Raw genomic sequence first — 16,805 nt, forward strand, 5'->3', positions numbered from 1 at the left:
GGGTCCCCGCGTGGGGATGCTCCTGGTTCCCACCCATGGGGATGCTCCGGGTCCCCGCGTGGGGATGCTCCTGGTTCCCACCCATGGGGATGCTCTGGGTCCCYGCRTGGGGATGCTCCAGGTCCCCACTCGTGGGGATGCACCATGTCCCTGAATATGGGGGTGCTCCAGGTCCTCGTGCATAGGGATGCTCCAGATCCACACACATGAGGATGCTCCAGGTCCCCATGTGTGGGGATGCTCCGGATCCCGGCACATGGGGATGCTCCAGGTCCCTACATGGGGATGCTCCAGGTCCCCACACATGAGGATGCTCCAGGTCTCCACATGGCTTTGCTCCGGGTCCCCACATATGTGGATGCTCCGTGTCCCTGCTTGTGTTGACCACCTCCCTGCAGCACCTAGACTGGGTTCACGTTCCTCGTCTCCAGTTTAAGTGCAGGGCTGGGGTGCTGAGGTTCAGCATGCCGTGAATAGGGTTCCCACTGCCATCCCATCAGTGGGATGAAGCCGGCCTGTGGAGAGCTCCCCCGTGGCTCCTATTGCAGAACAGGTTGGACTCCGTAGCTGTCCCCTCCCGCGCTGCTCCGTTAGGACCCTCTTCCCGGCGGGAATGCCCTGTTGCTTGAAACAGACCCGGCATGGATCCCATTGCCTTGAGAAGCTGGTGAGCAGCTCGTGGGGAGCCCCGACCTTCCCCAACGGATTTACTAGTCCGGCATGAGCCTCGGCATGGAGAGGCAATGGAGATAGAGGCTACAACCCAGAGGTGATGGAGGCCACGATGCAGAGGCGATGGAGATGAAGGCCACAATGCAGAGCCTTCTGCAKCAGGGCAGGATCTTTGTGCCTTTTTCTCCCCATTTGAGCCCAGGAGAGACCGAGGGCCCTTGTGCCCCGCTCCTCATGTCCAAACTGGGCACGGAGGCCTCCTTGCTGAACGTTCCTCTCCCTACGTACCCACGAGGCAGGGCTCGAGGGAAGCCCCTGGTGGCTTTTGGCACCCTGTGGTCCCTACCCCTCAGGCTTGCCCACCCTGCCCTGGCGCTTGCCAACAAGGAGGAATTTTCCAGATCTCCCTCCCGCTCGTGTGTTTTCTCTTTTCCTATTAATATTTGTCTTCCCGTTGCAGGAAGGCGCCCGTTCCCAGCGCGGCTCCAATCCTGCACCGTGGGGTGGAACAGGAGCCCATGGGGCTTTTTGGGGACCAGAGGATGCTCGGTGGGGAGGGAGGCAGTAGCTCAGCCTGAGACCTGGAGGTGGAGAGGGATTTTGGGGGGCTCACTGAAGATGCTGGTGAGAAAATGGGTGGTTATTGGGCACAGTGGGTGTAGTTTCTTATCAAGGGCTGCTCCAGGTTCCTTGCTTTCCAGCTGCTGCTGTTGGGGGCTTTTCCAGGTGCTGTTTTACAGCTGTGTTAGATGGAGACTCTGCTCTCTCCTCGGTTTAAATCCAAGGTTAAACCCACAGCGSCTCGTAAAGGGATGCGGATCGTGTAGACCCAAGGCGAGGCTGTGATATTGGTGTGAAATTATCCCCTTGCTTTGGGTGAGATTTGCAGTTGCTTCCAAGGGCTCTTTCTGATCTCGGGGAGTAAGAAAAAGTCTCTGAAAAGATTCTTTTTTTGATCAGGAAAATACAGAAATCTGTGTTTTCTAGGATGAGCTGCAAACACGTAGGTTTCRTCCATCGGAAAAGAAATAGAGGTTGGAATTTTGTGCAGGGACACGGAACAATGCTGTGCACGGGGCTAGATGACGCCTGTCACGTTGCACGGTCAGCATTGACACGGTGTTGTGTTCTCCCAACACCCCAACCTGCTTAGGCTTAGACTTAGCCCGGAGGCTCGTGGCCGCGAGCGTGCAGAGCCCGCGTYGGGACTGACCACAAAGCAGCGTTTTCTGCGGCAGAGGCTCCTGTTTGGTGGCACTCGGGCTGCCCGGCACGGGCTGGAGCCCTGGCCGGCCCCTCGCCACCTGCATCCAGGATTATGTCCCGGGAATGAAAGATTGATGGCCCGGGRCTCAGGTTGCCTCTCCGGGTGAGCCGGCGCGCCCGGCGAGGCATCCGTTTCAGGGAGCATGTATTATTGATCCGGCGCCCCGTTTGCCTCCCCGCGGCCGCTTGTGCTTTGTCGGGTGGTGCTGTGTCAGGCGCACGGGTTGCCGTGGCGACATGGTGCCATATCCCCGAGATTCCCAYGGATCTGGAAGCTCCCTGCCGCTCGGGAAGGGACGAGCGGGACAACCTGCGGGGCCACCCCCACATCCTCGCCCCGCCGGACTCCTGMATGGAGGCCGGGCCTCGGGAAGCTCTTCCCGCCTCCGCCAGCCGGGATACAGGCGGCAGAGGCGGCTCCGGCTGCCGGAGGATGTTCCGGAGCGCGACGTGCGGCTGCGGCGCCGAGGAACGCGGGAGCTGCCCGTGCCCACGCGCAGCAAGCGCTGGGCGGCTTTAGGGGGTGCTGGGCGGCTTTAGGGGGTGCTGAGCGGCTTTAGGGGGTGCTGGGCGGCTTTAGGGGGTGCTGGGCGGCTTTAGGGGGTGCTGGGTGACTTTAGGGGGTGCTGAGCGGCTTTAGGGGGCACTCAGCAGCTTTAACAGGTTGTAGCTTTGTAGGCTGCAAACTGCCTGGAGGGCTCCTAGGGAATAACGCGTTCCAGCTCCTGCAGGAAGGAAGCTCCACGCGCCCGACGTTGCAGCGTTTTTTGGTAACGCAGGGCCAAGTTGGGGGTAGGATGGGCTGGGGGGCTCTCGAGGAGCCCCTTGGCTGCACCAGCACCCCGGCAGCGGTGCGGGTGGCCCTCSGGGTGACGCGGAGGTGTCTCATCCCCAGTGCTGGTCCCCGGTGCTCCCTGGGGTCTGGCATCCCCGCTAGAGGCGCTCCTGACTCTGCTTCCCGCCTCCTTAGGCAAGAGCCTGGTGCTGTTAAGCCGTGTTCAGCTCGTGACCCTGTGTACTCCCTGCTTCCCCAGAACTGCTGGGACAACCGTTCCCTGCCCCGTGTCCGCATAGCTGGCTCTTCCCCTCCCAGCGCGGGGCTTTGCTTGTCCTCCGATTGAGTTTCGTCCTGGTCCTTGTTTTCCAGCCTGTTTCTCCGACGTGCTGAGGAGCTCTCCTCCTTGCCCTCCGGTTTAYGTTTGCATCTCCTGCAGCTTCCAAGCTATAGGTGCAGAAATCACATTATTGCCCTTGCCAGAGCTGTTCATGGGAACGTGGAGTGACCCACGGGAGGCCCTTGGGGATCCTGCTTGACCCAACCTTTAGTAGCTTCCAGAGCCAGTTATTCCCACAGGATCGGCCTTGTGCCGTAGGGATTCACCGAGACCCCRTTTCCTAAACTGCCTCGTGACACTTGAGACACGTAGAAGGTGAGTGGAGCSGGGACCTGTGACCTGCAGAGCTGCTGCACGGCCCGCAGACCCGTTCCTCCGCTGCAAGGAATGGGATGGATCRGAAGCAGCATGTTCCCGATAGACCCCTGCTGGTGTTTATGCCTTTGGATTGCTTGATTTGTTCCGGGATTTTCCAGGAGCTGACGTTAAGCCGGGGAGTTTCTGGTTACCCCCTCCGTGCCGCCCCCGCGGGCAGGTGGCTCGTGCGTCCCTCGCAGCGTGCTGCCCTCGGTCACTCGTCCTCGCGCAGGGATGTCACGGGGAGGGAAGGCAGCAGAGCCTGCGGATTAACCTGGCTGCTCCTTTGGGTCCCCCGTGGTGCAGAGGGGGACGCAGGCTGTGGTGTCTGTGAGAAACCATCAGCTCGAATGAGCTCCCCACCTTCCTCCTCGCCTCCGTCCTAACCCTCCTCACCACCGTCCTTCCCCGCCTTGAACATCTTGGGGCATTCAGCTGTTTCCATCTCCTCCGTGCTGGTTTCCATCCAGCTGATAGGAGCTGGGCTTGATTTGWTTAAAAAATAGTAAGAAAATCACCACCATCACTTTGTTCCTCGCACATATAAAGTCTCCTTGGGAGGAAGACCTCAGCAACGGGCAGTGGCCACGGATGCTGCTGGAAGGAAGCAGCCCAACTCCATGAGAAAAAAAGGGGGCTAAAAATATCGGAGCAGCTTGGGCAGCAGCTTGGGAGCAAGCCCAGCCCGTGCTGGGGGAAGATGAAGGTCCGAGCAGGTGGGTTGGGATCAGGGGGAGCCGCGTGYGCGGCTGCTGGTGAAGGAGGCGGTTTGGGATTGCCCCCCAAAATGCGAGTCCTGTCTAGGAGACCCTTGGGGCCSGCCTGGCACTGTCCCTGCCGTCACTGCTGTGCTGCAGGCAGCTCCCCGTGGCTGCTCTCCTGCTGAGGTGCCGGCTCCGGGGTTGGAAGTGACTGTAGTTGTCTCGGGGAGCTGATTAAAACCAGCGGGACAATCGCTGCCGATCCCAGTATCCACGAATCCAGCCTCGGCGGGATCACAATCCCGCTGCCGCAATCCACAAGCACAYGAGTGCCTGGATAAGCCTCACGGCTTATCCCTCCCTCCGGAGGCGCTCGCATCCRAGCCGGCCGCTCCCGTGCGTCCGACTCCCGCATCCATCGGAGCCGCCTATCGCGACATATTCCAGGCCCCCCGGCGCGAGCCTCGCCGCTCTCCAAACTCCACAAACTTGTCACTTGAGCTCGGCAGCCAAAGCGGCGGCTAAATTTGGGTGCTTGTGTTCCCCCAGGCCAAGTATCAGGTTATCTGGATCACATGCGCTCCCAGCTGCTACTTAACTCCGATGCCTCCGGGAGACGCAGCCCTTCGCGGCCCCTCTTGGGAGGCTAATGAAGCCCCTCGCTCGTTTTCTGTGGCATTATTATTATTATTATTATTACTGCTGCGATTATAACTAGTTTTCGTGCCAGTGTTTTGTTTCGCTGCCGTTTTTTCCCACCGGATTCCTGCTCCCGTGCCAAAGAGCAGCGCCGGCCGCTCCGTCTCACCGCGATGTTTCTGGTTCTTTCAGCCACCACGGAGCTGAGGGACTTCTTTGCCAAAGCCCGGAACGGGTCCGTTCGCCTCATCAAAGTCATCATCGAGGATGGTAAGTGTGATTTTTCAGTGCTTTGCCCCCCCGCTCTGTCGTTTATGCTCTTGGTTTTACGGCTGTAGYGGTGCCGGGGAAGAGGACCGGAGTTTGCAGGGCATTCCCTGAAGGAACCGCGTCGGGATCCCGGCTCTGCTTGCGGCCTTTCCCGGGAGCAGAGTGGCCCTGACACCCACGTGCTCCTTCCCGCGGGGCTGTGCGGAGCCCCCCGGCATCCGGGCCTGGCAAAGGTGGCTCGGAGCTGCCTCTATATTTATYAAAGAAAGCCGTGGAACAAAGCACTGATTTAGCAGCTGGGCGGAGAGGCCCCCGGGGCAGCTTTTTCCATCACCTCAGTCTGCTCCTGTTGCATGAATTCGTGTCTCCGGAGTGCGGATGGCAGCGCCCTGCCGGGCTGCTCCATCACCACGCCGGCTCCTTCCGTCTCGGAGCCGGGAGCTGCGGGACAGCAGAGGGATCAGCCTGGCAGGGAGACGTCCCCTGTGCACGGAGGAGCTGGGATCTGGCGGGCTGTCCTGGAGGAAAACCGGGAATAACCTCTCRCTAGAGGAAAACCGGGAATACCCTCGCGCTGCAGCCGGGCGGGCGCGGAGAGGGACGCGGAAGGTGCCGGGGAAGGTGGCTTAAAGGGATCCATCTCATCCCGCACAACAGGCAGGGCTGTAAGCAGCATAAAGCTGCTTTTGGAAGAAGCCTGAATTTGCAGGGTCTCCTCACAGGGATTTCTTGGCCTCTTTCAGCCCTCTTGGAAAGAGGGACCTTGGCTCCTGTTAGGATAAGCCACGCAGGCTCAGCCTGTGATTAGGRTGCAGGGAGTTGGGGTGGTGACCAGTGCTGCCAGCACGAGGCTCCTGAGCGTTGCTGGGAACCATATTCCCGTCCTGGGCTCCATGTGTCCGTGCAATGTGTCCTTGTCACCAGCTGCTGTCCAGCCCAGGCGCGCTTGGCAGCGTCCGGGTCCAGCTTTTCCCCCCAGCTGCCTCCTGCTCCCCAGCAGCTGCTCCCAGCCCCACGGGATCTCTCCCATCTCCCCACGGATCCCGGGGCACCTCCAGGAAGGAGTCAGTGGTGACGCTGCTGGTGGCTTGAGGCAAGTCCCCTTGTCCTTCCCCCCTGCCACAGTGGCCCCTTCCCTCCTTTCTGCTGATCCTCCCGCATGCAGGAGCATCCGGAGTCCTCAGCGCACAGAGGAAATAACCAGCGACTGTCTCCATCGCTGCAGACCCCGGCTTGGGGAAGGGGCTTCCCTTTTCGGATGCTCCTTGGGATAATGGGACAGCAGCCACCCCGGATCGTGCATGGAAAGCTGCTGCGTGGGCTGGGGAGGAAAATTGGCCCCGAATACAGCGTGGGGTTGGAGCTGCAAAGAGCGAGGGGAGGAAGGTGCTGAGAAGCCAGAAGAGGCTGGAGATGCCGCAAGGAGAGCTGGATCCTGGCTCTGGATCCATGTTGCTCCCTGCCTTCCCGGCTGGGAAGAGGTTTTCTGCAGGGCCTCATGGTGTTGTGGGCTCACGGTTCCTGCCCGGGCTCTGCAGAGAGCAGATGCAGCTCCGGAAATCCGGCTGCCTCTGAAAGGAGAAGTCTGGTCCCTTCTTGCTTGGTTGTTTCCAGATGACTCACGCGTCTCCTGAATCGGTCGAGTCGGAGGTCGGACGCGTGGTCCTTGGAGCAGCTGGGCTCCTGTCGCTGGGTTTGTCACAGGTCCCAATGCCACAGGTGCCTGGGCTGYGGCGGCAGGAGAAGCTCCTGCAGCCTCATGGAAATGCAGGTGCTGCCTTGAGCTTCACACAGAGCCTGGGAATCGTCGCCTGGCATCAAGCAGCGCTGATTTGGAGCAGGAGTTTGCTGGAGAGGGCCCACCTTGCGCACAGAATGCGGCTTAGCAAAGCGGACGCGCGCGAGCTGCCGGTGGGCTGGCCAGGAGAAATTCACTGCCTGAACCTAGCTCTTGGGATACACCATTTCTCTGCGTATTTTAGGGGTACCTTAAGTCTTTGTGACCCCCTTCCTCTCTTTCTCCAGAGTTCTGTTGAAGGCAGGGGGTATTTGCACCGTTTTTGTGCTGGAAGTGCAGGCTGGGCATGTCCATGGGCTGCACGTGGCACCTCTCCGGGGCAGAAGAGCTCTGAGCAGCTTATCCATCATCTTATCCATCCCTTATCCACTTATCCATCTCCCTGCTGGTTGTTGCGCTTTGGAGTGTGTTTATTTGATTGTCTCCAGGCCTCGTGCAGCCAGCAGCTCTTCCAGGTGGCTGTTTCCTAGCTGGAATGTTCTGGGAAACCCTGGAGCAAGCCCYGGCGTGAGCGGAGCCGGGAGCCCATCCCTGGATGCATCCTGCCTCCGGATGCAGCCCCAGCCCACCGGAGCCGGGCGCTCTGTTGGCATTTGGGGCTCCCAGCCCTGTTTATGCTTCTGTGCCAGGGGAATAAAATACAGCCCGGACACATGAGATGCCACCACGTGTCTGCAACGCGTAGGTCGCTCGCGGAGCCCGGCGCTCCGAGCACCCCCGGCAGCCGCAGGGCCGCTCCGGGTGTCCGTGGTGGTGGGAAGGCTCCAGCTGCCCTAGCTAAGGGTTTGGGGTGTCTCTTCGGACCCTCGTATCTGTGTGGTGGTGGGGAAGCTGTTGGAGGTGCTTGGCTCCTTCCCGGCCTGCTTGGCTTTGCCATGGGCTCTTTCTTAGTAGTCTGCGTCTTGCCAGACCCGGGAGGGTGCCGTAGCGCCAGAGCCCCTCGCGATTCCCTGCTGGAGAAGCAGGAGGCTCCTGTGCATCCCYSCWGTGCTTGCATCCCTGTGCATCCCTGCTGTGCTTGCAGCCCCGAGCTGCGTGGATCAGGAGGCGCTGAGGACCACTGGCCACCGCGACGCTGGTGATAGCCTCAGGCAGGAGCAGAGCCCACAGCAAGGAGCACGAGGGAGGAATTGCTTGGATAGCGGCAGCGGGATGCGGAGAGAGATCCGGACAGGATCCAGACYGGAGCAAGAGGCTCCAGTGCCTTGCTCTGTCCTCGTGGGGGCYGGCAGAGGTGTCATCCTCAGCACCCACCGCTGCTGTTACAGCAGCCCCCACGTGCACCCTGCACCCCAGCAGCGCCTTTGCGCCCTGCCCATGCCCCTCTGCTCTCCTGTCCCTGCAGAGCAGCTGGTGCTGGGGGCGCACCGGGAGCTGGCCCGGCGCTGGGACGCCGACTACGACGCCTCGGTGCTGCCGCTGCTGGACGAGCAGCAGCCCTGCTACCTCCTCTACCGCCTGGACAGCCAGAACGCCCAGGGCTACGAGTGGCTCTTCATCTCCTGGTCRCCCGACAACTCCCCGGTGAGCTCCCCATCCCCTTGCCTTGCGCCAGCCCGCGAGCCAGGGCAGCTCTGGGCGTGGGGGAACGTCCTCGGGCACCGTAGCAGGAGCAGGTTTGGGAGGTGATGGCTTAATTAAGCCTCAAGCGGGTGGCGGAGCTGGTGCCAAAAGCACAAAGCTGCATCTGGTGCCGCTTCAGGGAAGTTTGGTCGCACAGCCTCTCCTTTGGAAGGTTTTGTTAAAGGCATCCCGTTAAAGGCTTACCCAAGCTTTGGTGCTTTGTATAGAACTGCTGTTCTATATATTAAATAAAACACGTAGGCTCTTACCACAAAAGAATCTTACGCCAAAGGAGATTCTCAAAGTCCTTCTCTACAGAACACACCAAGGAACACTGTGAAAGAAGCGCTGAATGGAGCAAGAACAAAACGTTTTGCCTTGTCAGTGGGAAGTTTTTATGTGAAGTGYGTTGCCTCGCCACAGCCCGGTGGGGAAAGGTCTCGGTGCTCTCATTCCCTTGCTGTAGAAGCCTTTGCAGGGCTCTCTGTGGAGCCAGTGTCCMCTCTGCGCTGCTGAGCTCCTGTCTGGTTACCTGATTCCAGGGTGGAAATTTTCAGTAGCATCATCCGTTCGAGCTCTGGTTGGGGGCAGCTTGCTCGAGMTGTCCCCAAAAGCCGGGCTTTTCGGGGCCGATGCTGGCTCCATCCCTGTGATGCTCCTTGATGAGGTGGCTGCTGCTTTTAAGCAGTACTTCAGCCTCCCCTTGCAGAAACCCCAAGTGCAGATGCAAAAGCATTTTGTGACAAGCCCCTGCAGTGCCAGCRCCCTGAGAGGAGAAAGCAGAGCCCGGAACCAACCCGTGTGTGGTGGGATTTGCACCTTAGCTTGAGGACAGAGCACGGGAGGGCTGCACCGTGTGTGTGTGCACGGAGCTCATGGGCTCTGCTGCCTGCTCTGCAGCCTCTCCAGCTCGGGGCGAAATGAGCCGTCCCTTAACGCCAGAGAGGCTAAAGTTAGCAACAAAATCAAAACAGAACCCAGGCAGTTGCTTCCAGGTGGCTTCCAGGGCAATTTTCTGCAGCATGAGTAGCCAGGGAAAGGTTTCTGCTCCGGGAGAGAGGGCACATGTGACAGTGCTGCAATCTCAGACAGTTTTGATTTTTCCAGTGCTTATTGAAAACTCTCCAGGGCAGCACATTCCTGAAAAGCACAGAGATGCCTTTGGCCCCCATTGGGCTACCAAATCACCTGAAAGGAGCCAGTTTCCAGGGATGTTTGGAGTCTCAAAGGGCAGCAGCAGCTGAGATTTCAGTCGCAAATGAAGGTGGTGGCAGGAGAGGCTGCTGGCATAACGTGGGGCTTGCTGGTTTGTAAAGCTGGCCCTGCAGCTGAGAAGAGAGCCAGGAACCCCACGATCGCCCCGGAGCAGAGGCAGAGCTGCCCGGCTCGCTGCAGCCCTTATCTCTGACCGCATTTGCTGTGTCTCTCCTTGCACAGGTCAGGCTGAAGATGCTCTACGCTGCAACCCGCGCCACGGTGAAGAAGGAGTTCGGAGGGGGGCACATTAAGGACGAGATGTTTGGGACGGTGAAGGTAAGGGCACAGCTGCCCTCCCAAGGCTGCTTTTGCAGAAGGGATGGGAGGAAGGTTCCTAGGACTAGGAGTTCCTAGGACTCCAGGGGTTCCTAGGAGTTCCTAGGAGGTCCTAGGGCTCCAGCCAGCTGCTCTGTTTGGAAGGAAAACAAGTGCCACGCGGTGGCAGTGTCCCCCAGAGCAGAGCCAGGACAGTGCCCATTATCCGGGTGGCTTTCCCTGTCCAACACTGGTGGGTGGGAGGCTTTTCCTCTGCTTTCCTAGGGCGGTGTTGCCCGCAGGGCCCTGCTAACCAGCCCCCGGCGCTCCCCRTCCCGCTGTGTCCCGCAGGAAGACGTGTCCCTGAGCGGCTACCAGAAGCACGTGTCGTCCTGCTCCGCTCCGGCGCCGCTCACCGCCGCCGAGCAGGAGCTCCAGCAGATCCGCATCAACGAGGTGGGTGTCCCCGGGGCGCCCCACACCTGGGGCTGGGTGGCCTGTGCCCAGCGTCAGCTTTGGGCTACAGGGATGGCTCATTCCTGTTGAGCTCCCTGATGTCGTGTGTCCTACCAGGGCTCATGGTCAAGTATCCTCCAGCAAGAGGGATTTTACAAGCCTTTCCTTCTTCCTTTCCCTTTCTCCCTTTCCTTTTTCCTTTCCCTGCCAGGGCTTGTGCTCAGGTATCTGTTTCACTTGCTGGAATGGGCCATTAGGAGATGGTTGGTCCAAGGCTGAAGGTAGAAGGTGCTGTCTCGGATCCGCTCCGGACACAAGTGCGTTGGAATTGCAGGGGAAGGATTTCACGCTGCTCTTGATTCCAGCGTTGCACTTTGTCCTGCTCTTGCTCCCTAGCTATAAAGGACGGAGGCAGTCCCAAAAGAGTCTTCTCTGCAGCCTAAAATTTCCGACCTAGGTGCTGGGAAGTGGCGTGGGGTGGGATGAGGGCTGTAACACCCCAAGCAAGAGGCATCTCGCTGCGGTTGTGCTGAACTCCACGTGTGGACAGAGGAAACACGGAGGCCACGCTGCCTGGAAGCGATTGTATCCGTGGGGATACAGCCTACAACGGATTGTATCCGTGGGGATACAACCTTTCCCCATCCATGCCGCTTGCTTTTTCCCTGGCTTCTCCGGGGTGCTGCCCCATGGCTGGGCTGCAGGATTAAGTGCTTTTCTTGGCTGTGTCTTGCAGGGCAAGGCGGCCCAGGTAAGTGGTGCCTGCTGCTTGTTTGCTGCCTGACCTGCTGTGCTTTGCTCCCCGCGCCCCGGCCGGGGCTGCCCTTGGGAGACCTGGATGCTGAGTGAGGGAGTGAGTGAACGAAGCAGCTGCTGAAGGCTTTGGGGCAGGTTTGGGTTTTCTCTTTGCTTAGTTTTTATTTTAAAGCGACACTGTCCCCTGTGTAAGCCCGTGCAGCAGGAAGCAGTCGCCTGCAGGTAGGCAGAGGGAATCACCGCTGTGCCCGCAGCTTTGAAGGGGTGAAACCCAAAACAACTGGTTTGCAGCAAGGTCCCTGTGCGGGTGTGACGCTCCGCTCTTCCTTTTTCTTGGAGCAGGAGGCAGTGGGAATTGCTGCTCTGTCCCTCAGCCCCCCGCTAGGTTGCCTGGGATGGGGGGAAATTCAGGACTCTGCCACACGTGCARCTTAGGGTGAGTGTCTGAGGTGATGCCAAAGAGAGCGCCCTCATCCCGAGGGGCTTGGGAGCGTTATCCAAAGGGAGAGACTGCAGGGACTCGGACAGCAGCGGGATTGCAGCCACTTCACTGCTCGCTGCGCCCCAGGAGAGGTGCCCCCGGACCSCTGCACTTCGCAGACCCCTTAGTGCTTTGGGAGTGACACAAGGGACACTGTTCTTTAAAAGACACCGGCTTTTGGTTGAGCTGTGGCTGCTCTGCTGTGCATGAACCTGCCCCTCGCCGCTCTCCGCGCGCCTCCCGTCCTGGCTTTCTAACACTTTCCGTGCACGACCGTGTGAGATGCTGACCCATCTTCCCCCCGCAAAGGTGGATGGATTTCTTGCCTGGCAGAAGCTCCCTGGGATCCTCCGTAGGGAAGAGGCTTGGAAATGGCACAGGGTGGGATGTGAAGGATGGAGCTGCTTTGGTAGCAGCAGAGCAGCCCCCTGCGGTGGGATAGGCAGGGATGCAAGCAGGACAAGCCCTCTCCTGCCTGTTGGCAGGCTTTATTTTCATTTTTCCGACCAGTTTTCAGTTTACACAAGAGGTGCAAACGCGCTGCTAGGGAAGTGGTCAGTGCAGGCCTTCCCCTGAGAAATAAAAGTGGAAAAATATCTGCAATGTAACCGAGCTGCTCTGCACTGCTGAGGGTTTGAAAGCAGAACCGATGGCTCGTTCGAGGAGAGGGCAATAGTGTCAGTTCAGGTGAGTGTGAAGGATGGAACCGTGTTGGAGTGGCAGTTGTGCAGGGRGAAAACAGGCTGACAGGACTTGCAGGGATCGCTTGTCCCGGCTGGAAAGTTGCCCAGCCTCTGGAAAAGCAGGAGACGGTGTCTGAGCTTTGGCTGCAATTGGAGAAACGCRTGGAAAGAGGTGAGGCTGTGAGATGCCCTCAGGCATAGTGGGAGCCCTCAAGTGTTGCTCTTTCTGCTTTAAAGTGCTTTTAAGCAGCCAGAAAACACATTGGTGGCTTTGCCGAGCTGGTGGTTGTCAGCAGACAGTCCAGGAGCAGCTTTTAATGTCCGTGGAGCCGCGTTAATGCCTGCAGGAGGGGAAGGCGCTTCCCGTSCGCCCTCGGCGATTYCTCCCGTCTCGTGTCTGTGGGAGGAATGGGCAGCTCTGGACTTGTGGAAAGAGGCGAGGAGAGTGGCTAGTGCCCCCAAACCTCCCTTTTTGCCCAGGCTTCGAGGTGGCCATGGAGCGTAAAAGGGAAAAATCCAGGCCTTAAGGAACAGGAGCAAATGCGAGACCTGCACATGGAGGCCAGGGTTTGGGATGCAGCCYCCCGGGGTTGATGGTCAGGCCAGACTCACACGTACGTTTTAACAAGAGAAGGATGGGAAAATATCCTGGCGGAGCCATGCGCAGGGCTGGCATTGCCAGGACAAGCCTCGCTCTCCTGGGATTTCCCGCCTCTGGCGTGCTCGGCGCTGGAGCCTTAGCTCCGTGCTCCTGCCGGCRCTTCCAGCCTCGTGGGGTTTCCAAGGCCTCGCTGGTGTCCGGGCATCCCGTGGGGCCACGGAAGAGCCTGCTCGYCCTCCCGGGACAGCCCTTGAACGGGATGGCCCTTCTCCGTGGTCGCTCCTTGCTGAGGTGGGACGGGAGCTCCTCGGGGTCGCTGACAGCACCTCGGCCTGTGGGGATGGCCAGGGAATGAACTGGGAATGGCCGGGGACAGGACTGGGGAGCAGCCAGGGACGGGACTAGGAAACCTCTGCTGCCCGAGCGGCTTCCCCATCCCATAGGAGAGAGCAGGGTTGGGAGCAGAGGAGGGCACGTCCACGGAGGTGCCCAGGGCGGCGCCGTCCCCGCCGTCACCCCTCTGCTCCCCGCGTGCCCCCCGTCCGCTCACGTCTCCCGTGTATTCTCTCCTGCCCCTGCCCGCGCTCCCAGGACCGGCGCTCCGCGGCCCCTGGCAGAGAGACGGTAGGCGGCCGCCCGGCCCCCCATCGCGGCGTCCCCCGCGCGTCCCGGGGGGCTCCCCCTCCGGGACCCCCCTCACGGCCTCTCTCCCGCCCCCAGGACTCGCGGTCGCCGGACTCGAGCGGCGAGATGGTAGGAGCTCCGTGCGCGCCGCGGGCCTCGTGTCCCCGTCGCACGGGTCCTGCTGCATGTTGTGGCCCCACTCGGCCCCGTTTTGGGGGGGTTCCCGCCGTGATCCCGTCTCCCTGTGTTCTGTGGCAGATGGTAGGGGGCTGCTGCTGCTGCCCGGCGCTCCTGGAGGGCCCCGGCCCCACGGAGGTAGGCGCTGCCTGTGGTGTGTGCTGCTCCGAGCGCTCTCCTTCCTCTCGCCAAGGTCGCATCGCCCTCCGGGCCGCCTCCCGCCACGGGAATCGCCTCCGTCCCGGTGGATGTCCTGCTCCGGATGGAGGCTCCCGGTCAGGGGCGATGCGACTTCCCACCGGGAAGCTCCTCTTCCCTTCTCTGCTCTGTTCCCCCCTCTTTGGAGTGGGCTTTGGTGTCCCGGTTTGCCGGACACCTGGTTTGTCGTGTGATGCGGCGCCTCCGTCTGCTCGGGTTTGCTTGGAAAAAGTGCTGGGAACGTCCCTGAGGTGCGGATATCCCCTGCMGGCATCCCTCCCCACAGCCAGCCTGCCCAGGTGTACGTAGAAATACACATAAAGGCAGGAACGTAAACTAGTGCTGGAGAAAGGTGGATGAAACCGGTGGGATTTGGATATGCTCCTTGGTGGGAACAGTTGTGCAGAGGAGAGGAGGGGRGTCTAAGGCTGCAGGGCTGGGAAGYGCCGGCAYGGGGAYGTGTGGCTGGATCCGGGCTCYGGCAGCGGATTTGCAAGCGGTGCTGTGGGAAAGCCCGGCGTCCCTCTGGATTTTCCATGCTCCTTGTGCAGCGGAAGTGTTTCTTCCCTGGCAGGTGGCTCGTGGTGTGCCACACTGCGGGAACGGTGCAGGTTTGAGGCAGCCCTTGCTCCTGCTCGGGGCATCGGAGGCAATTTTGCCAGGAATCTCCTGCTTTTCCTGATGCGTCGGCGCAGTTTTGGGCTGCCTGGTGGTGCCTGAACGGCCGCGGTGACCCCGGGAGGGCACCCACAGGGGGGCTCTCCGTGTGCTGTGCCGCCCTGGCACCGGGAAAAGCCGAYTCCAGGCCGCCACCGCTGGCGTGGGCAGAAGGAAGCGCGTGGGCTCGYGCGGACAGCCGAGGGGCCGCGGGCTCGGTGGCCTGTCCCGTGTCCACCCTGTCCCCTGGTCTCTTCTGTGACGCTCGGTGCGGCTTCCACCCGCAGGTGAAGACGGAGATCAGCGTGGAGAGCAAGCACCAGACCCTGCAGGGCCTGGCCTTCCCGCTGCAGCCCGACGCCCAGCAAGCCATCCACGCGCTGAAGCAGAAGAAGATCAACTACATCCAGCTGGTAGGGCCCTCGGGCGGCTTCTCCGACCCTCCCCGAGCATCCTGCGCCTTCGAGACCTCGCTCACGTGGCCCTTCCCCGTGCCCTTGTCGCGTAGAAGCTGGATCTGGAGCGGGAGACCATAGACCTGGTGCACACCAGCCCCACGGAGCTGGCCGAGCTGCCCAAGAGGATCCCGCAGGACTCTGCCCGCTACCACTTCTTCCTGTACAAGCACTCGCACGAGGGAGACTACCTGGAGTCTGTGGGTGAGTGGTGGCCCTGCTCTTGTCCCTGTGCTCCCCGCAGAGCCGTCACTTCTCCCACAAGGGTCAGGACCAGGCAAGGTTGTCCACGGTGTCCTGCACGGTGCCGAGCGCCCTGCTCTTCTCTTGCAGTGTTCATCTACTCCATGCCTGGCTACAAGTGCAGCATCAAGGAGCGCATGCTGTACTCCAGCTGCAAGAGCCGCTTGCTCGACACCGTGGAGCAGGAATTCTGCCTGGAGATAGCGAAGAAGGTGAGTCCAGGAAAGGGARTGGGCCCTGATTCCCGCAAGGGAGTGGRCCCTGATTCCCRCAAGGGARTGGGCCCTGATTCCCGCAAGGGAATGGGCCATGCTCAAGTCCAAGGTGTGTGTCCAAGGGGCAGCGTGTCCCATGGATTTGAAAAGCACCTTCTCCAGGGAAGCCTGAGGGGCCTTGGGAAGGCTAGAGTCACTTCAAGGGAGCCTGAAGAGAAGGCTGGAGAAAATGGGAACAGTGGTGCGTTGTCTAACGCATTCCCAACAAGAATGTCCCCAGCACCAGTGGTTTGGGGCGAGATTCTCCTACCTCGTAGGAGTTTCTCCAGTCCAGGGCCTGGAAGAGAAGGAAGAGGGGAGGGAAAGACCCAAACGGTGAGAGCTGGACCCGCTTTGTGGTGTCCTTGGCCCACGCAACGGGGGAGCTGAGCGGGGGGCCAGTTGCACGGTGGGCTTGGTGCTTTCCCCTGGGAGAGGCTGTTTGGATTCCCTTGAGCAAAGCATGGAGCTTGGAGAGGAGGGATGGGAGGGCGCGGGGGGAGCCGCTGAGCCGGCGCCGCCCCGCCGCGCGCAGATCGAGATCGACGACGGCGCGGAGCTGACGGCCGAGTTCCTCTACGAGGAGGTGCACCCCAAGCAGCACGCCTTCAAGCAGGCCTTCGCCAAGCCCAAGGGGCCCGTGGGCAAGCGCGGCCAGAAGCGCCTCATCAAGGGGCCCGGCGAGAACGGCGAGGACAGCTAGGCGCCCGGCGCCGCCGCACGGGGCAGGAACAGGGCTCCGCACGGGACGGCCTTCCCCCGCTCCCGCCCCTCGCTCGCCGGCCTCTCTGCTGACCCGAGGGGCGTTTTTGTCCCCCCCATTTCAGACTTTCTTTTCCCTGCCCCTTCTCCTTTTCCTTTCCTTTCTGAACTCAGAACAGGCTGTTTCCGCCCCGGCGTGGAGCAATGGGGAGGGGGACAGGGAACYGGGGTGTATTTTTTGTTGTTTCTTTCCCCCATCCTTGTGCAAGTCCCGGGGCACTCCAGGGAGCACGGGAACAGCAGGGAACGTTTGCCCAGCTTGGTCTTCCCTCCGTTTACCTGGTACATTTTCCGGGCAGTGCGGGCGCCTCTTCCCCGTCCCCTCGTTGCCGATGGACAGGGTCCCCGCGGCTCCCRCTGCTTCCTGCGGGAAGAGCAGGGCCGGGCACACGGAGCAGCCTCAGCCTGTTCCCGGCTGCCGGGGCCTCCCCAGCGTGTCCCGTGTTTCCAAGGCCGGGCCTCGCCTGCCCTCCCGGGGCTCCCGGGGCAGGGATGGGAGCCCCGGGTTCAGGATGGGGGTCCAGGTCCAGGATGGGGGTCCCGGGGCAGGGATRGGAGCCCCAGG

General features: G+C 61.0%; 1 protein-coding gene across 1 annotated transcript; it reads left to right on the plus strand.

Moving 5' to 3' along the window:
* The first annotated feature begins 4,923 nt into the window (after positions 1 to 4,923).
* TWF2 (twinfilin actin binding protein 2) lies at positions 4,924 to 16,533 on the plus strand. Its single transcript, XM_026046118.1, has 8 exons — positions 4,924 to 5,020; positions 8,164 to 8,342; positions 9,819 to 9,914; positions 10,245 to 10,349; positions 14,814 to 14,939; positions 15,035 to 15,185; positions 15,315 to 15,436; positions 16,014 to 16,533. The coding sequence occupies exons 1-8, from the start codon at positions 4,924 to 4,926 to the stop codon at positions 16,179 to 16,181; spliced, it is 1,044 nt and encodes a 347-aa protein (XP_025901903.1). The 3' UTR covers positions 16,182 to 16,533.
* Positions 16,534 to 16,805: the final 272 nt, after the last annotated feature.

The sequence above is a fragment of the Nothoprocta perdicaria genome, unplaced genomic scaffold, assembly GCF_003342845.1.
Source record: "Nothoprocta perdicaria isolate Ctin4 unplaced genomic scaffold, notPer1 scaffold_42, whole genome shotgun sequence".
Classification (NCBI taxonomy): domain Eukaryota; kingdom Metazoa; phylum Chordata; class Aves; order Tinamiformes; family Tinamidae; genus Nothoprocta; species Nothoprocta perdicaria.